Here is a 23,285-nt window from a genome sequence, read left to right on the forward strand (position 1 = left end):
TCTGTCATTCAACTCACATATTCAATCCATCACTCAATCCTGTCGGTCCCATCTTCACAAAATCGCTCAAATCCGCCCTTTCCTCTCTGTCCAAACCGCTACCATGTTAATACAGCCACTCGTCCAATCCAGCCTAGATTACTGCATCAGCCTCCTGGCTGACCTCCCAGCCTCCTCCCTCTCTCCATTCCAGTCTATACTTCACTCTGCTGCCTGGATCATTTTTGTACAAAAATGTTCAGGACAGGTCACACCGCTCCTCAAAAAAACTCCAGTGGTTGCCCGTCCACTTCTGCATCAAACAATAACTCCTCACCATTGGCTTTAAAACACTCCACCACCTTGCCCCCTCCTACCTCACCACGCTTTTCTCCTTCTACAACCCACCCAAAACTCTTCGCTCCTCTAGTGTTAACCTTCTCACTGGGCCTCAATCTCGCCTATCTCACCACTGACCCCAGCCCACGTCCCGCCTCTGGCCTGGAATGCCCTCCCTTCTCAAATCCGACAATTATTCTCCCTCCCCTTCAAAGCCTTATTGGAAGCACATCTCCTCCAAGAGGCCTTCCCAGACTAAGCTCCTCTTTTCCTCATCTCCCACTCCCTTCTATGTCGCCCTGAGTTTCTCCTTTCTCTCTTCCCCCTTCCCAGCCCCACAGCATATATGTACATATCTCTAATTTATTTATCTGTACTGACGTCTGTCTCCCCAACTCTAGACTGCATGTTTGTTGTGGATGGGGAATGTGCCTGTTTATTGTAAGCGCTTAGTACAGTGCTGTGCACAAAGTAAGCGCTGAATAAATGCGATTGAATGAATAAATGACTGAACTCTCCCCTCCAGCCGGGGCTGGGAGATGGTCAGACAGAGGAGCAGGGGAGAGAGTCTTGGGTATGTGTCCAGAAGACGGGGGCCTGTGGCTGGCAGTCCCCTGCCCGGCCTGGTGACCGCCTCCGTTCCGCCCAACAGTATCCCCAAGACAGGAGCGGTGGAGTCAAGGTGCCAGCAGAGCTGCGGGTGAACATTTGGCTGGGTCTCAGTGCCGCAGAGAAGAAGTTCAATAGCTTCGCTGAGGGAACATTCACAGTCTTCGCCGAAATGGTAACGTGATCGTCCTGTCAGCCCTCTCTCCCTTTTGCAGGAGAGAAGAAAAGGCCAGAGCCTGGCCCTCCCAGTGGTCCATAGGCACTGGAGAGCCTGGGCCTGGCAACCATTTCACCCCTAACCCTCCACCCCATCTGGCATCCCAGCTCCTCCACCAGGTCTCCCGGCTCCCAGTTCCTGGCTCCCTAGACTCGAGGGCCTCCCCAAGATCCTCAGATCTAAATAATAATAATAATGGCATTTATTAAGCGCTTACTATGTGCAAAGCACTGTTCTAAACGCTGGGGAGGTTACAAGGTGATCAGGTTGTCCCACGGGGGGCTCACAGTCTAAATTCCCTTTTTACAGATGAGGTCACTGAGGCACAGAGAAGTTAAGCGACTTGCCCAAAGTCACACAGCTGACAACTGGCGGAGCCGGGATTTGAACCCATGGCCTCTGACCCCAAAGGCCGGGCTCTTTCCACTGAGCCACGCTGCTTCTAAATGCCAGAGAGTGCCAGGGCTGGGGGGAGACTCGGGCCCCACTGGGGTCTTAAGCATCGCCTGAACTTCAGCTGAAGCTGGCTGCAGTTTCCAGTTCAGGGCTCTCAGTTTCGCTTCCCCTCCCCTGACCTCGGCGGAGAAATCCTGGGAAATCGGCATCTGCTCGTCCCCCTGGCCTCTAAGGCGTTCTTCTCCGGGTCTTCCCCACAGTACGAAAACCAAGCTCTTATGTTCGGAAAGTGGGGCACGTCCGGGCTGCTGGGAAGGCACAAATTTTCCGACGTCACGGGAAAGATCAAGCTCAAGAGGGAATTCTTCCTGCCTCCGAAGGGCTGGGAATGGGAAGGAGAATGGATGGTTGATCCCGAAAGAAGGTAAGAAACCCTAAACCGGACAACTAGGCCCTGGGAAACCCCCTTCTCTTTGAATTCAGAAGGATTCAGACACTTCCATCCCTACCTCTCTCCTGAGGAATGCAAAGAGATTTGGGAATAAAGTAAGACTCTTTTGTTCTATTCTGCGTTTTACCCAAAGTCTCCATGAGCCCACAAACCCCCTAGAGAATGTGTGACAGGAGTAAAGAACTCACTGGGGCAGGAAGGTGAGAAACAGAGCATTTTATTTTAACCAAGCTGTCCGATTTATTGAGCACCTATTGAATATAATAATAAAAATTTTGGTATTTGTTAAGCGCTTACTATGTGCCAAGCACTGTTCTAAGCGCTGTGGGGGGGGGGGATACAAAGTGATCAGGTTGTCCCACGTGGGGCTCACAGTCTTCATCCCTATTTTCCAGATGAGGTCACTGAGGCCCAGAGAAGTGAAGTGACTTGCCCAGAGTCACACAGCTGACAAGTGGCAGAGCCAGGATTAGAACCCATAATAATAATAATAATAATAATGGCATTTATTAAGCACTTATTATGTGCAAAGCACTGTTCTAAGCTCTGAGGAGGTTACAAGGTGATCAGGTTGTCCTATGGGGGGCTCATAATCTTAATCCCCATTTTACAGATGAGGGAACTGAGGCCCAGAGAAGTGAAGTGACTTGCCCAAAGTCACACAGCTGACAAGTGGCAGAGCCAGGATCAGAACTCAGGACCTCTGACGCTCAAGCCCGGGCTCTTTCCACTGAGCCACGCTGCTTCTGAATATGACGCACTATAGTAAACACTTCATAATAACAGGGGTGATATTTATTGAGTGCTTACTAAGTGCTAAACTCTGTAGTAAGCACTGGGTATGTACAAGAGATTAGAGCAGACTTGGGAAAGTATAGCAGAAATAAAGGTAAATTGTTGGTGAGAATTAAAGGCACTAGAGATCCGGTGAAGGGCAGACAAGTAGAGGCATAGAAGCACACATCGCCGAGGTCTCCCACCCACAGGGCACCCCAGAACAGTGTAATAAAACTGAACTTTCGATACTTTTTCTAGCATTTTCTCCCAATTGGATTTTTCACTGAGTTGAGTGGGAACCTCCTCCTTCAGTCCTAATTAATTAACATTTACTGAAATAGTGGTGGGCCCTCAGTGCTGCATCTAAAAATGCTTACGTTGATTTCCCTTCATCTTTCCTGCAGTCAGCGACTATTTTGGGGTGCTCCCAACTATGACTTCTGTATTATATGATTCTAAAGGGGGGCTACAGAGGCAGCGTGGCTCTACCCTGCATCTTGGAGTCTCGCGTGGGGGTTTCCTGTGGTTCACGAGAATCATTTTCATGGCGCAGTTTGGTTCAGGGATCCATCGGCGTGATCTAAAACCCCACGATTGTTCGATCCGGCCAAAAGCGGCATCCTACCTACATGGGAGTGGGGTGGGAGATGATGTTTGGGGGTCACAGCCTTTGGGGACACCCAACCCTCGTTCGCTGCACCCTTTTCCAGCATTAGACCCACAGAGCTCAGCTGAGGGAGAGCAGGAGGTGGAAAATTGGGGAGGAAGCCATTCTAATCTCCCCTCAAAGGAACTGTGGGTGGTTCCTGAGCATCTCCAACCCAGGAGAGAATGGAAGGGGCTACTGGGGTTGCAGAGTGGAGTACGATCGTGCCGGGCTGGGTGGCAGGATGTGACTTTGTTCCCCCTAGTTTGCTGACCGAAGCAGACGCAGGCCACACCGAGTTTACCGACGAGGTGTACCAGAACGAAAGCCGCTACCCGGGGGGAGAGTGGAAGCAGGCCGAGGACAGCTACACGGACGTGGTGAGATGGGTTGCCCCTTGGCTTGCCTGGCTGGGATCGACTGCTCACCCGAGGCTCCCGGGATAAGAAGGATCGCCTCCGTCCCTCCCTTTCAGCTAAAGGCGGGGCAACCCGACAGCTGGCCAGTGGGAGGAAGGAGGGAGGGGGCCTGGGAAAATCGGGAAGAGTTAGAGGTGGAATGACAGGGACGGGGATGAGGGGGTGACCGTCCCACTTGCCTTTCCTCCACTGTTCACCACCTTCCTCCTCCTCCTGAATCTGGTCCCACACATTAGCCGAGATTGGCTTGCTGCCCATGCAGCCAGAAATGCAACATCAGGCCACGATGAAAACTCCTCTCCGTAGCCCAGAAGGCCATCTTAGCTGCAGCAGGAATATTGGCAGCAGCCAGAGAAGCAGCATTGCCTACCGCCGCTCCTGAAGGATGGAAGGACTCGTCGTCCTCCTCTGGAGTCGTGACGCTGGCCTGGCGGAGACAGTCTGGCCTGTCTCTCCGACCGCTCAATCGACCAATCAATAAATACGATTGATTGATTGATTTTATGTGACCAATCTAGATCCCAACTGATGTATCTGCCACTAAACCTTCCTCCCTCGTGTTTAAAGAATGGAGATAAAGCGGCCACCCCCGGCGAGCTGACCTGCCCCCCCGGCTGGGAATGGGAAGACGACGCTTGGGTCTTCGACACCAACCGAGCCGTCGACGAAAAAGGTACTGGGCCGAGGGGCATCTGTTCTCCTGGCTCCGAACCCGCCTTTGAGCCTGGGGCGGATGCCCTCTCAGAGCCGGGCCGGGGCTTTCAGCATCCGACCCCGCACTCTTGGGAGGATCCGTAAATTGGATGAGAAAAGAATATGACCAAGGGAACTCTAGCAGGAAGTCCGGCACTCGTTCTTATGGCTTTTTCATTGATGGCATTTGTTAATAATAATAATAATGATAGCATTTGTGAAGCGCTTACTATGTGCAAAGCACTGGGGGATCAGGTTGTCCCACGTGGGGCTCACAGTCTTAATCCCCATTTTACAGATGAGGAACTGAGGCTCACAGAATAATAATAATAATAATGATGGTATTTGTTAAGCACTTACTATATGCCAAGCACTGGGGGATCAGGTTGTCCCACTTGGGGCTCACAGTCTTAATCCCCATTTTACAGACGAGGAACTGAGGCTCACAGAATAATAATAATAATGATGATGGTATTTGTTAAGCGCTTACTATATGCCAAGCACTGGGGGATCAGGTTGTTCCACTTGGGGCTCACAGTCTTCATCCCCATTTTACAGATGAGGAACTGAGGCTCACAGAATAATAATAATAATAATAATGATAATGGTATTTGTTAAGCGCTTACTATATGCCAAGCAGTGTTCTAAGCACTGGGGGATCAGGTTGTCCCACGTGGGGCTCACAGTCTTAATCCCCATTTTACAGATGAGGAACTGAGGCTCACAGAATAATAATAATAATAATGATTGTATTTGTTAAGCGCTTACTATATGCCAAGCACTGTTCTAAGCACTGGGGGATCAGGTTGTCCCACGTGGGGCTCACAGTCTTAATCCCCATTTTACAGATGAGGGAACTGAGGCTCACAGAATAATAATAATAATAATAATAATAATAATAATAATAATGGTATTTAAGTGCTTACTGTGTGCCAAGCACTGTTCTAAGCACTGGGGGATCAGGTTGTCCCACGTGGGGTTCACAGTCTTAATCCCCATTTTACAGATGAGGAACTGAGGCTCACAGAATAATAATAATAATAATAATAATAATGGTATTTGTTAAGCGCTTACTATACGCCAAGCACTGTTCTAAGCACTGGGGGATCAGGTTGTCCCATGTGGGGCTCACAGTCTTAATCCCCATTTTGCAGATGAGGAACTGAGGCTCACAGAATAATAATAATAATAATAATAATAATAATAATAACAATGGTATTTGTTGAGCGCTTACTATACGCCAAGCACTGTTCTAAGCACTGGGGGAATACAAGGTGATCAGGTTGTCCCACGTGGGGCTCACAGTCTTAATCCCCATTTTACAGATGAGGGAACTGAGACCCAGAGAAGTGAAGTGACTTGCCCCAAGTCACACAGCAGACAGATGGCGGAGCCGGGATTAGAACCCATGACCCCTGACTCCTAAGCCCGTACTCTTTCCACTGAGCCACACTGCTTCTCAAAGTATTATCACTACTAAATATGAACACATTCTCTAAGAATACGTATTGAATCCCCATTTTACAGATGAGGAAACTGAGCCACAGAGACGTTGTTGAGTTAAGCCATCACCTCCAGCAGCGTGGCTCAGTGGAAAGAGCCCGGGCTTTGGAGTCAGTGGTCATGGGTTCAAATCCCGGCACCCGGGTGTAACTTTGGGCAAGTCACTTCGCTTCTCTGTGCCTCAGTTCCCTCATCTGTAAAATGGGGATTGACTGTGATCCCTCTGTGGGACAACCTGATCACCTTGTAACTTCCTCAGTGCTTAGAACAGTGCTTTGCACATAGTAAGTGCTTAATAAATGCCATTATTATTATTATTATTATTATTATTATTAGGACCAGGATCATTGGCTCCACAGAAATGCTCTCATTCCCTGGGGCTTTGCATTCTGAGCCTTGGGGAAGCAGTTTTATCTAGTGGAAAGAACATGGGCCCGGGAATCAGAGGTCCTGGGTTCTAATCCTGGCTTGGCCACTTCTCTGCTGTGTGACCTTGGTCAAGTCCCTTCACTTCCCTTTGCCTCAGTTTCCTCATCTGTAAAATGAAGAATAAATCCTACTTCCTCTACTTAGACTGCGAGTCCCATGTGGGACAAGGACTGTGAACAGTGTGAGTATCTTGTGTCTACCCCAGCGCTCAGTACAGTGTTTGGCGCATAATTAGTGCTTAACAAATCTTATCATCAGTAGTATTACCATCACTGGGCCCTGACTCATTCATTCATTCATTAAATCATATTTATTGAGCGCTTACCATGTGCAGAGCACTGTACTAAGTGCTTGGGAGAGTACAAAGCAATAATAAACAAACACATTCCCTGACCACAATAATAATAATAATGGCATTTATTATGCACTTACTATGTGCAAAGCACTGTTCAAAGCGCTGGGGAGCTTACAAGGTGATCAATCAATCAATCAATCAATCATATTTATTAAGCACTTACTATGTGCAAAGCGCTGGGGAGCTTACAAGGTGATCAATCAATCAATCAATCAATCGTATTTATTGAGCGCTTACTGTGTGCAGAGCACTGTACTAAGCGCTTGGGAAGTACAAGTTGGCAACATATAGAGACGGTCCCTACCCAACAGTGGGCTCACAGTCTAGAAGGGGAACACAGAGAGCAAAACCAAACATATTAACAAAATAAAATAAATAGAATAGATATGTACAAGTAAAATAAATAAATAAATAAATAGAGTAATAAATATGTACATATTTATTTTATATATATATATATATATGCTATATATATTCCCATATATATAGCTTACAAGGTGATCAGGTTGTCCCACGTGGGGCTCACAGCCTTAATCCTCATTTTACAGATGAGGTCACTGAGGCATCGAGAAGTGAAGGGACTTGCCAATGAACTTACAGTCTAGAGGAGGAGACAGACATTGATTATAAATAAATGACCGATCTGGACATAAATCCTGTGGAGCTGGGAGGAGGGGATGAATAAAGGGAGCAAGTCAGGTGATGCAGAAGGGAGCAGGAGAAGAGGAAAGGTGGGATTAGTCAGGATAGGCCTATTGGGAGAGATGTGCCGAACTTCAGAAAGGCTTTGGACCGGGGGAGAGTCATTGTCTGTGGGATATGAGACTGTGAGCCCACCTTTTAGACTGTGCGCCCACCTTTTAGACTGTGAGCCCACTCTTTTAGACTGTGAGCCCACTGTTGGGTAGGGACTGTCTCTATATATTGCCAATTTGTACTTCCCAAGCGCTTAGTACAGTGCTCTGCACATAGTAAGCGCTCAATAAATATGATTGATGATGATGATATGAGAAGGGAAGATGTTTCAGGCCAGAGGCAGGATGTGGGTGAGATTTTGGCGGTGAGATGGAAGAGATGGAGGTACAGTGAGAAGGTGGGCATCGAAGGAGCAAAGCATACGGACTAGGTTGTACGGGCTAGGTTGTAGTAGCAATGTGGGAGAGCCCAAGGGAGGAGGAGAAGGAGAAGGAAGAGTTGTCCAGAGGTCCAGCCTGGCCTCCCCTGCAGCCCCAGAATTTCGCCTCTGGGCAGAGCCGGGCCTTGGGGTGGTGGAACAGGCCCGCCTTGGGCCGTGAAATCGATGACGGTTCGCACTCCGCTGCAGGTTGGGAATATGGAATTACGGTTCCTCCGGACAATAAGCCCAAGTCGTGGGTTGCCGCCGAGAAGATGTATCACACGCACCGGCGCCGGAGACTGGTGCGCAAACGCAAGAAGGATTTGACCCAAAGTTCCGCCGTGACTGCCAAGGTAAGAGGAGACTCTCTCCTGGCTTTCCTCGGGAGCTCTGGTGGGATGCCCATCCATAATAATGACAGCATTTATTAAGCGCTTACTATGTGCAAAGTACTGTTCTAAGCGCTGGGGAGGTTACAAGGCGATCAGGTGGTCCCCCGGGGGGCTCACAGTCTTCATCCCCATTTTCCAGATGAGGTCACTGAGGCCCAGAGAAGTGAAGTGACTTGCCCAAAGTCACACAGCGGCAATTGGCTGAGCCGGGATTTAATAATAATAATAATAATAATAATGGCATTTATTAAGCGCTTACTATGTGCCAAGCACTGTTCTAAGCGCTGGGGAGTTTACAAGGTGAGCAGGCTGTCCCACATGAGGCTCACGGTCTTCATCCCCATTTTATAGATGAGGTAACTGAGGCCCAGAGAAGTGAAGTGACTTGCCCAAAGTCACACAGCTGACAAGTGGCAGAGCCGGGATTTGAACCGATTACCTCAGACTCCAAAGCCCAGGCTCTTTCCACTGAGCCATGCTGCTTCCGGAACGTTCTTAGCCCGGATCGGGGTTCTAATCCGGGATCCGTCACTTACCTGTTGTGTGACTTTGGGCAAGTCACTTTAATAATTGTGATAGTTGTTAAGCACACGCTAAGCGCTGGGGTAGATACGAAATAATCAGATCAGATACGGTCCCTGTAGCATACAGGGCTCACAGTTTGAGGGAAGGAGAATAGGGATGGAATCCCCGTTTTACGGGTGGCTAGAATGGGGGGAATGGAAGGCAGGCCCCCTTTTCCCCCATCGGTCTGACACCAAGCCCACACCAATGGCCCTGGCACCCTGCCCGGGCTCTTCACTCCAGAGAGAAGCACGTAGCCCCAAGCCCCTCAGCGGGACGAAGGTTGCCACGCTTACATCGCAGCTTGCCGGGCTCAGGACGAAGCGGTCGCGGCCACCGTGCCAGTGGAGGGCAAAAAACCCAAGCTAAAAATGAGATTTTTCTGCAACTCAGTGCTTCTAGTCCCCCTGTTCGGGAACAAAGAACAGTTACTTTAGGTGACTTTAGGGAGGGACGGTGGAGGATCCAGACCTCACTTCACTTCTCCGTGCCTCAGTTATCGCATCTGTAAAATGGGGAGGCGATCCTCCTCTCTCAGGCTGTGAGTCCCGTGAGGGACAGGGACTGTGTCCAAATTGATTATCCTGAATCAACCCCAGCGCTTAGTACAGTGTCTGGCATATAAGGGGCGGGAGGGGGGCCAGAGAGTGGCTCAGTGGAAAGAGCCCAGGGTTTGGAGTCAGAGGTCACGGGTTCAAACCCCAGCTCTGCCAACTGTCAGCTGTGTGACTTTGGGCAAGTCACTTCACTTCTCTGGGCCTCAGTTACCTCATCTGGAAAATGGGGATTAAGACTGGGAGCCCCCCATGGGACAACCTGATCACCTTGTAACCTCCCCAGCGCTTAGAACAGTGCTTTGCACAGAGTAAGCGCTTAAGAAATGCCATCATCATCATCAAGGACTCTGGCTTCTGGCCATTGGTGGTTGAATCGTGAGTCCTCCCGGGGGATATCTGGAGCCCCCATGGTATTATTATTATCATTATTATTATTAATTATTATTATTAATAATAATAATAATGGTATTTGTTCAGGGCTTACTATGTGCCAAGCATTGTTCTAACCGCTGAGGCGCTGAGGCAGAGAAGCAGCGTGGCTCAGTGGAAAGAGCCCGGGCTGGGGAACCAGAGGTCGTGTGTTCTAATCCTGGCTCCACCACTTGTCAGCTGTGTGACCTGGGGCAAATCACTTAACTTCTCTAAGTCTCAGTTCCCTCATCTGGAAAATGGGGATGAAGACTGTGAGCCCCACGTGGGACAACCTGATTACCTGTATCTACCCCAGCGCTTAGAACAGTGCTTGGCACATAGTAAGCGCTTAACAAACACCATCATTACTATTATTATAAGCGTAGTAGCCATTTGAAGAGAGAGGCATTGCTGTGAAGGTAGAACTGACGGGATTTGGCGACAGATAGAATATGTGAGTTTCCTCAGAGAAGGGAATAGAGGACAAAGCCAAGGTTACGGGGTTTGTGAGATAGGGAGCATACTGGACAACCTGATTACCTTGTATCTACCCCAGCGCTTAGAACAGTGCTTGGCACATAGTAAGTGCTTAACAAATACCAACATTATTATTATGTACGTTAAATCAGGTCCCACCTGGGGCTCACAGCCTAAGTAGGAGGGAGAACAGGTACTGAATCCCCGTTTTGCAGGTGAGGTCGCTGAGGCACAGAGAAGTGAAATGACTTCCCCAAGGTCACGCAGCAGAAAAGTGGCAGAACCGGGATTAGATTAGACCCCAGATCCCTCTGACTCCCATGGCCCTATCCATTTGGCCACGCTGTTTCCTGGGCACCCTGCACAGGATTAATGCTGTTAGCCTTTCCCTCTGGGAGGGGGATCGAGGGCTCTTCCCGTCAAACAAACGCTCCGGGGAATGCACTGCGCCTTCCTCTACGGCCGGTCCATCCCGGGCTGACTGCCTCTTTACCAACCGTGTCGCAGCGAATGGCGGCGCTCGAAGACCAAGAAGGATGGGAATACGCTTCCCTGATCGGTTGGAAATTTCACTGGAAACAACGCAGCTCCGACACGTTCCGTCGAAGACGCTGGCGGAGGAAAATGGCGCCTTCCGACACACACGGTGCGGCCGCCATCTTCAAACTGGAAGGCGCCCTTGTAAGTGGAGTGGGCGAGGAGCAGGGGGAGGAAATGGAGCAGGAATGAGTGAGGAGACGAGAACAAGAAAAGGGAGAGAAGCCAAGGACCGTCTCACTGTGCCTAGTTCTCGCCCGTCCCGCCGTCGACCCCCGGCCCACGTCCTTCCCCTGGCCCGGAATGCCCTCCTTCCACACATCCACCAAGCTAGCTCTCTTCCTCCCTTCAAAGCCCTACCTCAGTAGGCCTTCCCAAACTGAGCCGCCTTTTTCCTCTCCTCCTCCCCATCCCCCCCTGCCCTACCTCCTTCCCCTCCCCACAGCACCTGTATATATATTTGTACAGATTTATGACTCTATTTTACTTGTACATATTTACTACTCTATTTATTTTCTTAATGATGTGCATATAGCTTTAATTCTATTTGTTCTGACGACTTTGCCACCTGTCTACATGTTTTGTTTTGTCGTCTGTCTCCCCCTTCTAGACTGTGAGCCCGTTGTCGGGTAGGGACCGTCTCTATAGGTTGCCGACTTGTACTTCCCAAGCGCTTAGTCCAGTGTTCTGCACACAGTAAGCGCTCAATAAATATGATTGACTGAATGAATGAAAGGGAGAGGGGAGATGAGGACCGGAATGGGGAGAGGAGATAGGGGCAGGAACGTGAAGACAAGATGGAACAGGAAGGGAGGACAGGAGACAAAGATCCCGTTGTTGGGTAGGGACCGTCTCTATATGTTACCTACTTCCCAAGCGCTTAGGACAGTGCTCTGCACAAAATAAGCGCTCAATAAATACAATTGAATGAATGAATGAAAGGAAGAGGGGAGATGAGGACCGGAATGGGGAGAGGAGATAGGGGCAGGAACAGGGAGATGAGACGGAACATGAAGCGGGGACAGGAGACAAAGATCCTGTTGTTGAGAAGGGACCGTCTCTATATGTTGCCGATTTCCCAAGCGCTTAGGACAGTGCTCTGCACACAATAAGCGCTCAATAAATATGATTGAATGAATGAATGAAAGGAAGAGGGGAGATGAGGACCGGAATGGGGAGAGGAGATGGGGCAGGAATGGGGAGACGAAACTGAACGTGAAGGGGGGACAGGAGACAAAGATCCCGTTGTTGAGAAGGGACCATCTCTATATGTTGCCGACTTCCCAAGTGCTTCGTACAGTGGTCTCTACACAATAAGCGCTCAATAAATACGATTGAATGAACGAAGGAAGGATCCAAGTGAGTAAGAAGAAGGGGAGAGAATTAGCCGGAAGGGGCCGGACTTTATTCCAATATGAATTGCGTGGATGCCCTGAACCTCCGTCCACCGTGGCTGCCATCCCTACTGTTCCAGCCAAGGGCAGTCTGAGCTCCGGGTTCACCAGGTGATAAATTGGAGTCCCATATCCTTGGTGGGGGTCAGGTCAGGGGGCTTTGCTTGTCTCGAATAACCGCAGACGGCAGTTGGGTCCGCAGCCCAACTGGAGAATGTGTCTCCATTCCCTGGCTGTAGGTTTCAGTCGGCCCCCAGAGTTTCACCTTGTCGTTTTCCAGCCTGACTGGGCCCTGGTCGTCTGGCTTTAATTCTATTTGTTCCGATGACTTCGACACCTGTCTCCGTGTTTTGTATTGCTGTCCGTCTCCCCCTTCTAGCCTGTGAGCCCGTTGTTGGGTAGGGACCGTCTCTCTACGTTGCCAACTTGTACTTCCCAAGCACTTAGTACAGTGCTCTGCACACAGTAAGCGCTCAATAGATGCGATTGAATGAATTTCATTCATTCAATCTTATTTCTCAAGAAATACGGACAGAGCACTGTATGAATGAATGAATGAATGGTCCTGGCTTCTCCCCACAGCCGAGATCAGCAAATTGGCTATTTTGCTTCAGTGCTGCTCCCCTTCCAACCCTCACCACCCCGCAACCGGAGCCCCTGGGGCCAGAGTTCAGGAAGAGGAGGAGGATGGGGCTGTATTCCCCTATATGTCTATATATGTCTATATGTTGCCAACTTGTACTTCCCAAGTGCTTAGTACAGTGCTCTGCACACAGTAAGCATTCAATAAATACTATTGATTGATTGATTGATTGATATTCCCCCCCGCCCAGTCGGAGGGGACAGTCGGCCAGGTGTCCGGGCCAGTCTAGCCAGTGACCTCCAGCCAGGCTGTGCCCACCTCTGGGCCCGTGTCTCCGGTTGCTCAGAGTGTCTTCTCTGCTCCTCTGCAACTCAAGCGCTTCATACAGTGCTCAAGTGCTTAGTCCAGTGCTCTGCACACCGTAAGCGCTCAATAAATACGATTGACTGAATGAATTCACCAACTCCCCAGGGCCCAGGCTAGCTACCCAGGATCTCCATGCACCGAACTGTGGTTCTCACTTCTTGCCTGCATATCCCATCCTGGCCAAAGCCCGCTCAAGACCAAGAGGCGCGCCCTGTCACCCTGCTTAGAGGGAGAGAGGAACTGCCAGTCATTCATTCATTCAATCGTATTTATTGAGCGCTTACTGTGTGCAGAGCACTGGACTAAGCGCTTGGGAAGTCCAATTTGGCAACATATAGAGACGGTCCCTACTCAACAGTGGGCTCACAGTCTAGAAACCACCCATCCTGCTCCGGAGAAGCCAGGGCTGGTCTTGTCGGGGAGCCCCAAGCCATTCCGAGCCTTCAGGAGCAGGATTCCCCTCTCTTCCCACCCCATCCCCCCAAGCCACCAGGGCCACCGGTGGGCTCATTCATTCATTCTTTCATTCAGTCGTATTTATTGAGCGCTTACTGTGCGCAGAGCACTGTACTAAGCGCTTGGGAAGTCCAAGTTGGCAACATATAGAGACAGTCCCTACCTAGCAGTGGGCTCACAGTCTAGAAGAGGGGGCTCACAGTCTATCATTGACCTTTGATTTTTGTGCTCGGTTTCAGGGAGCTGACACCAGTCCTGATGAAGGGGAAGAAAAGAGATCGGGAAAGCACGGCAGTCCCACCACCGTGTTCGGTGCCAACACACCCATAGTTTCCTGTAACTTTGACCGTGAGTATGCCTTCCTTACACCTCTTCCCTCGTCCGTATCCCCATTCGTTCTGTTGGTTCTTTCCCAACGAATTCATTCATTCAATCGTATTTATCGAGCGCTTGCTGTGTGCAGAGCACTGTACTAATCAATCAATCAATCAATCAATCAATCAATCATATTTATTGAGTGCTTACTGTGTGCAGAGCACTGTACTAAGCGCTTGGGAAGTCCAAGTTGGCAACATATAGAGACGGTCCCTACAAAACAGTGGGCTCACAGTCTAGAAGCCCACAGTCAAAGCCCCTCACTACCCCATCCCTCCATTCTCCCACTTCCAATCCAATCCTCATACCTATCCCCCCGTCTGTACCTCCCTCCTCACCTCTGATCTGCCAAACTGCCTCTCTTGCTTCCTTCAAAGTCCTCTTAAATAATAATAATAATGGTATTTGTTAAGTGCTTACTATGTGCCAAGCACTGTTCTAAGCATTGGGGAATATACAAGGTAATTAGGTTGTCCCACATAGGGCTCACATTCTTAATGTCCATTTTACAGATGAGGTAACTGAGGCACAGAGAATAATAATAATAATAATGATGGCATTTATTAAGTGCTTACTATGTGCAAAGCACTGTTTTAATAATAATAATAATAATAATGGCATTTATTAAGTGCTGACTATGTGCAAAGCACTGTTCTAATAATAATAATGATGGCATTTATTAAGCACTTACTATGTGCAAAGCACTGTTCTAAGCACTGGGGAGGTTACAAGGTGATCAGGTTGTCCCACGGGGGGCTCACAGTCTTCGTCCCCATTTTACAGATGAGGTAACTGAGGCACAGAGAAGTTAAGTAACTTGCCCAAGGTCACACACCTGACAAGTAGTGGAGCCGGAATGAGAACCCATGACCTCTGATCCCAAGCCCGGGCTCTTTCCATGGAGCCACCACCTCCAGAAGGCAACCTTTGATTCACCCCTCAGCATATCTCCGTGGAAAGAGCCCGGGCTTTGGAGTCAGAGGTCATGGGTTCGAATCCCTGCTCTGCCAATTGTCAGCTGTGTGACTTTGGGCAAGTCACTTCACTTCTCTGGGCCTCAGTTCCCTTATCTGGAAAATGGGGGTTTAGACTGTGAGCCCCCAGTGGGACAACCTGATCACCTTGTAACCTCCCCAGTGCTTAGAACAGTGCTTTGCACATAGTAAGCACTTAATAAATGCCATTATTATTATTATTATTATTTTACCACCTCATCATACATTTCCATCCAGTAGAATCTGTGCTGCCGGTCGTTGGCCAGTAAAGCACTGTATACACAGGAGGCAAACTGCACTGTTCTCTGTCCATTAGGTGTCTAGAACAGTGCTCTGCACATAATAGGTACCTAGGGCAGAGCTCCACCACGGCAGACGCCCAGCACGATGCTCAGTAAGCCATAGGCAGCCACTACAGTACCCTGCGTGGCTCAGTGGAAAGAGCCCAGGCTTGGGAGCCAGAGGTCATGAGTTCTAATCCCGGCTCCACCCCTTGTCACCTGTGTGACTTGGGGCAAGTCACTTCACATCTCTGGGCCTCAATTACCTCATCTGGAAAATGGGGATAGAGACTGTGAGTCCCACGTGGGAAGGGACAGTGACCAAGGTGAGCCCCCTGTCGGGTAGGGACCGTCTCTGTATGTTGCCGATTTGTACTTCCCAAGCGCCTACTATGTGCCCGGCACTGTAATAATAATAATAATAGTTGTGGTATTTGTTAAGCGCTTACTATGTGCCAAGCACTGTTCTAAGCGTGGGGGGTGGGGGATACAAGGTAAACCAGGTTGTTCCATGTGGGGCTCACAGTCTTAATCCCCATTTTGCTGATGAGGGAACTGAGGCCCAGAGAAGTTAAGTGATTAGCGTGGCTCAGTGGAAAGAGCCCGGGCTTTGGAGTCAGAGGTCATGGGTTTGAATCCCGGCTCTGCCAATTGTCAGCTGGGTGACTTTGGGCAAGTCACTTCACTTCTCTGTGCCTCAGTGACCTCATCTGTAAAATGGGGATGAGGACTGGGAGCCCCCCGTGGGACAACCTGATCACCTTGTAACCTCTCCAGCGCTTAGAACAGTGCTTTGCACATAGTAAGCACTTAATAAATGCCATCATTATTATTATTAATTTCCATTTTGCAGAGGAGGGCACTGAGGCCCAGAGAAGTTAAGTGATTACAGTGGCTCAGTGGAAAGAGCCCGGGCTTTGGAATCAGAGGTCATGGGTTCAAATTCCGGCTCCGCCGCTTGTCAGCTGGGTGACTTTGGGCAAGTCACTTCACTTCTCTGGGCCTCAGTTCCCTCATCTGTAAAATGGGGATGAAGACTGTGAGCCCCCATGGGACAACCTGATCACCTTGTAGCCTCCCCAGCGCTTAGAACAGTGTTTTGCACATAGTAAGCACTAAATAAATGCCAGACTGTGAGCCCACTGTTGGGTAGGGACCGTCTCTATATGTTGCCAACTTGTACTTCCCAAGCGCTTAGTACAGTGCTCTGCACACAGTAAGTGCTCAATAAATACGATTGAATGAATGAATCATCATTATTCTCTGTGCCTCAGTGACCTCATCTGTAAAATGGGGATGAAGACTGTGATCCCCACGTAGGACAACCTGATCACCTTGTAACTCCCCAGCGCTTAGAACAGTGCTCTGCACATAGTAAGCGCTTAATAAATGCCATCATCATCATCATCATCATTATTATTATTATTATTTGCCCAAAGTCACCCAGCTGACAAGTGGCAGAGCCGGGATGTGAACCCACGACCTCTGACTCCCAAGCCCGGGCTCTTTCCATTGAGCCACACTGCTTCTCGTGCTTCTGTACTGTACAGTGCTTCTGTACTAAGTGCTGAGGCGGATACAAGCAAATCAGGGTGGACATGGCTTCCGTCTTAAGTCTGTGAGCCCCCCACCAGCACTTAGAACAGTGCTTCGCACAGAATAAGCACTTAACAAATGCCATCGTTATTATTGTTATTAATAATAGGCATCCAGTACAGGGCTCTGCCCCCAGTAGGCTCCCAGAACAATAGTCTGCACAAAGAAGACACTCAGCCAATACTGTCGAACAAATCATTGATGATCAAAGAGCCTTCAGAGTCTAAGCTGAAGGGAAATAAAGGCCAAGAGGTCGGAGATGGGGGCAGAGGCGCCTAATGGGGTCAATAAAAAAGTTCCAGGGGTTAAAAGGGTGGAACTTCCTCCTGGGATCAGCTCCCAATCCCTGGAGCCCCAGCAGACGCGGGGTACGCTGGAGTCGGGGGTTCAGATTCCGTTGCTCCCCTCTCCCCAGCTCAGCTTGGGCTTCGGCTCTCCAGTCATTCATTCAATCGTATTTATCGAGCGCTTACTGTGTGCAGAGCACTGGACTAAGCGCTTGATGAAGAGAGAGTCCTGAGAGGCTAAGGGAGACGCTCAGATCACCTCCAGCTGGGGCAGGTTGTCACCTTCCCTTTCAAACCCGGTTCGAGTTCATTAAAAGCTTCTCAAAAAGCGGTGATAAGGTTAAGAAAAATTCCGGTCGGAACGGCTCCGTGCGAGCCAAGTGCCAACGATTTCCAGGGAAGACAGAGTGGATGATGTTCCTCCAGCCTAAAATGATTTGGAGAAGCAGTGTGGCTCAGTGGAAAGAGCCCGGGCTTTGGAGTCGGAGGTCATGAGTTCGAATCGCGGCTCTGCCACTTGTCAGCTGTGTGACCTTGGGCGAGTCACTTCACTTCTCCGTGCCTCAGTTCTCTCATCTGTAAAATGGGGATGAAGACTGTGAGCCCCACATGGGACAACCTGATCACCTTGTAACCTCCCCAGTGCTTAGAACAGTGCTTTGCTCATAGTAAGCACTTAATAAATGCCATTATTATTATTATTTGGATTTTAATGAGTAGTCTTTTTCTAGGTTTCTCCGGGCATATCCTGGAGGAAAGCGTTCTGGACATATTCTGAACTCCAATTTGCCAGCGTTGTTCTGAAGTGATTTTTAACAGGCCTCATTTTCCTCAGGATATACTGAGCACTTAACTCCGTTCAGAGTCCTGTACTGAGTGCAAAGACCGGAACTGGCTATGTACTGTGTTCAGGGGACTGTACTGGGCACCTCCAGAGTATTTAAGAACAATAACAGTAGTGGTAGCAATGGTGAGCCCTAGACTGTAAGCTCTTTGTGGCCCGTGAACCTGCTTCACTGGACTCTACCAAGTGCTTAATACAGTGCTCTGCACACAGTAAGTGCTCAATAAATATGATGGATTGATTGATTCATTCATTCATTCATTCAATCGTATTTATTGAGTGCTTACTGTGTGCAGAGCACTGTACTAAGCACTTGGGAAGTACAAGATGGCAACATATAGAGACGGTCCCTACCCAACAGAGGGCTCACCGTCTAGAAGGGGGAGACAGACAACAAAACAAAACATATTAACAAAATAAAATAAATAGAATAAATATGTACAAATAAAATAAATAGAGTAATAAATACGTACAAACATATATACATATTGATTGATTGGGTGTTTATTAAGCACTTATAGTGCTGGAAAAAAATCCACAGGGAAAACTTAGACATCATCCCTGGCGAGCAAGGGGCTCCAAACTAAGAATAAGGTGACAGACACATAAAGAAGGGTTAAAACAGTAAAGCCATGGAGACAAAATAGAAATCAAAGACTGCAATACAACAAGAGGGATAGTCAAGGAGCGGTGTTTGGGACTCCTTGCAGCTGAGAGCGCAGAGACACAGCAAGCACGGCCTCTCCAGTGCTCTGAAAGTTGAGAACGCGGCTGCTGCTTCCTCCTGCCTGGGTCCTCTGGGCCGAGTACTTTCCTGGTGGTCATCATCAATCGTATTTATTGAGCACTTACTGTGTGCAGAGCACTGTACTAAGCGCTTGGGAAGTACAAATTGGCAACATATAGAGACAGTCCCTACCCAACAGTGGGCTCACAGTCTGGTCCCCTGTGGACCTCCTCGTTGCCGACCCTGTGCTAGCCGACCGCTTGCAGTCAGATGGGGTTGTATTGGACCGTCTCCCCCAGCCTAACTTTCCCTTCCTTGCTCCTAAAACATCTCCCTTCACCCCCTCTCTCCCAAGCACCCCGCGCCCCCCTGACAGCATCAGTTTCAGAATGGCTGACCCTCCCGGGTTTCCCCTCCCAGCCTCCATAATAATAATAATGGCATTTATTAAGCACTTACTATGTGCCAAGCACTGTTCCAAGCGCTGGGGAGGCTACAAGGTGATCACAATCTTAATCCCCATTTTCCAGTTGAGGTAACTGAGGCCCAGAGAAGTGAAGTGACTTGCCCAAAGTCACACAGCTGGCAACTGGCAGAGCCGGGATTCGAACCCATGAACTCTGACTCCAAAGCCCAGGCCCTTTCCACTGAGCCACGCTGCTTCCCGTAATCTGCCGGGCCCTGGAGTCCGGCACTCAGGACTTCCCCTTGTCCGAGGGCCAGAGGTAAGGGATGCCGTGAGGTTGAAAAGCCGGAGAATGTGGCTGGGCATGGACCTTTCGGGGCAGCGTGGTTCAGTGGAAATATTTGTACGTATTTATTCTATTGATTTTATTTTGTTAATACGTTTTGTTTTGTTGTCTGTCTCCCCCTTCTAGACTGTGAGCCCGCTGTTGTGTAGGGACCATCTCTATGTGTTGCCAGCTTGTACTTCCCAAGCGCTTAGTACGGTGCTTTGCACACAGTAAGCGCTCAATAAATACGACTGAATGAATGAATGAATGGAAAGAGCCTGGGCTTTGGAGTCAGAGGTCATGGGTTCAAACCCCGGCTCCGCCAATTGTCAGCTGTATGACTTTGGGCAAGTCGCTTCACTTCTCTAGGCCTCAGTTACCTCATCTGGAAAATGGGGATTAAGACCGTGGGACGACCCGATCACCTTGTGACCTCCCCAGCGCTTAGAACAGTGCTTTGCACATAGTAAGTGCTTAATAAATGCCATTATTATTATTATCCCCAAGCCTGGCTTACGCTGGCAAAGCAATGCGGAGGAAGAGAGCCTCTTATTGCCAGGGAAGTCCTGGCTAAAACCCAAACCCCCTGGGAGAACCAGGGCTCCACACAGCACTGGCCAGTGTTTTGAGCACCCCCTGGACTGCTCCACTGAGAGCAATTGAGCTGCAGATTACCCATCTACAGGGTAACTGTCTAAGAAGTTGGCCTGGATTCCCAAGGGGCCACGCCAGATGCACCATCCCTCTCTGCCACGGAAACAAGCACTTTCCCGGGGCCGGATGGCGTAGTGGCTCACTGCATTCAACTTGATGCTCAACTCAGTGAGGCCCTTCGGGCCCTGACTCTGACAAGGAGTGGATAAGTAGGGAAATTCATTCATTCATTCAATCATATTTATTGAGTGCTTGCTGTGTGCATTGTACTAAGCGCTTAGGAAGTTGGCAATATATAGAGACGGTCCCTACCCAACAACGGGCTCACAGTATAGAAAGGGGAGACAGACAACAAAACAGGACATGTGGACAGGTGTCAAGTCATCAGAATAAATAGAAGTAAAGCTAGATGCACATCATTAACAAAATAAATAGAATAGTAAATATGGACAAGTAAAATAGAGTGGTAAATCTGTACAAACATATATACATGTGCTAAGGGGAGGGGAAGGAGGTAGGGTGGGGGGATGGGGAGGAGGAGAGGAAAAAGGGGGTTCAGTCTGGGAAGGCCTCCTGGAGGAGGTGAGCTCTCAGTAGGGCTTTGAAGGGAGGAAGAGAGCTAGCTTGGCAGATGGGCGGAGGGAGGGCATTCCGGGCCAGGGGGAGGACGTGGGCTGGGGGTCAACGGCGGGACAGGCGAGAACGAGGCCCAGTGAGGAGGTTAGCGGCAGCAGAGGAGCGGAGGGTGCGGGCTGGGCTGGAGAAGGAGAGAAGGGAGGTGAGGGAGGAGGGGACGAAGGGATGGACAACCTTGAAGCCGAGAGTGAGGAGTTTTTGCTTGATGTGTAGATTGACAGGCAGCCACTGAAGATTTTTGAGAAGAGTAACAAGCCCAGAGCATTTCTGCACAGAGATGATCCAGGCAGCAGTGTGAAGTATAGACTGAAGTGGGGAGAGACAGGAGGATGGGAGATCAGAGAGGAGGCTGATGCAGTCATCCAGTCGGGATGGGATGAGAGACTGAACCAGCAAGGTAGAGGTTTGGGTGGAGAGGAAAGGGCGGATATGCCTTTAGACAGCATGTCAGGGCTGCCAGATGAGCAGAAGATTGCTGGGAGCCAGGCGTGCTCAGAGCCCCGGCCAGACACATTCATCCATTCATTCATTCAATCGTATTTATTGAGCACTTACTGTGTGCAGAGCACTGTACTAAGCGCTTGAGAAGTACAAGTTGGCACGGAGGTCCTCCCCTGTGGCGCAGTTGACTATGACGCAGGCCAGCGGGGACCTCCGACCCCCTCCGACAGGGGAACGCGACTTTGCTCTTTTGTTCCAGGAGTGTTCAGCTATCACCTGCGCTGCTACATTTACCAGGCCAAGAACCTCATCGCCTTGGACAAAGACAGTTTTTCAGGTAAGGCGGTGGCTAACTCCAAAGCGGTCCAGTGGACCAGGAGGCTGAGTGATCGCCTCCCCTCCCGGGCCACATCTTTGCCCGCCCCCCCGGCTTCAGGCCATCTGAATTTGCAGTGGAATCAGTCTGCCAGTCGTCACCTGGGCCGGGTGGTTTGGAAGAGCATTGGTTGGAGAGGAATGGTAGGAAGGAGATGAGGCGCTAACCGGAGGGAGCCATGGGGTCAAGGGAGCGGTTTTTTGTTACCAACGGAGCTATACTAGAAGGCTACTATAACTTCCTTCATAGAGCTGGTGAATAAAAATGATGGCACTTGTTAAGTGCTTACTATGTGCCAAGCACTGTTCTAAGCGCCGGGGGGATACAAGGTGATCAGGTTGTCCCACGGGGGGCTCACATTCTTCATCCCCATTACAGATGAGGGAACTGAGGCTCAGAGAAGTTAAGTGACTTGTGCCAGGGCTGGGAATTTGAGGGGATTAGAGGTCGAAGGACTAAGTGGGCTATCGAAGAACCCATCTCCCTAAACGGCGAAATGCAGCGAGAAGCAGCATGGCCTAACGAAAAATCATGGTACTGGGAATCAGAAGGACCTGGGTTCTAATTCCAGCTCCTCCATTTATCTGCCACATGTGTTGGGCGAGTCCCACTTCTCTGGGTCTCAGTTACCTCACCTACAAAATGGGGATTAAGACTATGAGCCCCATATGGGCCTTGGAGTGTGTCCAACCCGAATAGATTGTATCCATCCCAGGGCTTAGTTCAGTGCCCGGCACATAGTAAGCACTTAAATACCATTTACCACACATGCCAATTCTTTCGGGGAGGGAGGTGCCTGCAACTATCAGACAAGCTCACCACTTTTTTGAGAGATTAATCATTTTGTTTTACACCAGAAGGTCCTCTTGAATATTACTTTATCATCTTTTTTCTCCACTTGAGGCCATTCATAGTAGTAATTGTGTTTATTAAGCAGCAGTAGGAGTTAGCCACAGTCCCTGGCACTCAGAAGGCTCAAAATCTAGTCAAAGCAGAGGAGGGGACTGGAGAATCGTGAGGAGGGATGAAACAATAAAACACTAAAACACTATAAAAGACAAAGACAAATCCATGAAATAAAAACCAATTCTGCAGGGGGCTGGGCTAGAGGAGCAGAATTTCAAGCTCTCTGGGACTCGATTCCAAGATTCCCCATCGGCAGGGCGCTGGTTTTAGAAGCAGAAAGGAAAACTGGAGTTCGAGCCATAGACTTCATTTAATCGAGAAGCAGTGTGTCCTAATGGAAAGAGCTTGGAGGACTGGATTCGAATCCCAGTTCTGCCATTTGGCTACAGGATAGAGAGAAAGGGTGTTTTAGGTTGTTCGTTTTTGTGGTTTCTGTTCAGTGCTTACTGTGTGCCAGACACTGTACTAAGCGCCGGGGTAGATGCATGTTAAACAGGTTAAACGCAATCCCTGTCCCACGTGGGGCTCACAGTGTCGATCCCCATTTTACTTACTATGTGCCGATCACCGTTGTAAGCACTGAGGGGGATAGAAGGTGATCAGGTTGTCCCACGTGGGGCTCACGGTCTTCATCCCCGTTTGACAGATGAGGGAACTGAGGCGGAGCTGGGATTAGAACACATTTATTGAGCAGCGTGCCTCAGTGGAAAGAACCCGGGCTTTGGAGTCTGAGGTCACGGGTTCAAATCCTGGCTCCGCCAATTGT

At 49.5% G+C, this 23,285-nt stretch overlaps 1 protein-coding gene across 2 annotated transcripts in view; it reads left to right on the plus strand.

Annotated features, from left to right (window-relative positions):
* MYOF (myoferlin) overlaps positions 1-23,285 on the plus strand; it is a 156,189-nt gene that overhangs the window by 93,342 nt on the left and 39,562 nt on the right. For both annotated transcript variants that reach the window (XM_038764076.1, XM_038764077.1), the window contains 8 exons: positions 971-1,102; positions 1,801-1,964; positions 3,680-3,794; positions 4,401-4,506; positions 8,138-8,283; positions 10,839-11,012; positions 13,907-14,015; positions 21,497-21,574. In XM_038764076.1, the coding sequence (XP_038620004.1) occupies positions 971-1,102; positions 1,801-1,964; positions 3,680-3,794; positions 4,401-4,506; positions 8,138-8,283; positions 10,839-11,012; positions 13,907-14,015; positions 21,497-21,574 (1,024 nt within the window). The remainder of the gene's footprint in view (positions 1-970; positions 1,103-1,800; positions 1,965-3,679; positions 3,795-4,400; positions 4,507-8,137; positions 8,284-10,838; positions 11,013-13,906; positions 14,016-21,496; positions 21,575-23,285) is intronic.

This window comes from Tachyglossus aculeatus, chromosome 22 (genome assembly GCF_015852505.1).
Source record: "Tachyglossus aculeatus isolate mTacAcu1 chromosome 22, mTacAcu1.pri, whole genome shotgun sequence".
In the NCBI taxonomy this organism is placed as follows: Eukaryota; Metazoa; Chordata; class Mammalia; order Monotremata; family Tachyglossidae; genus Tachyglossus; species Tachyglossus aculeatus.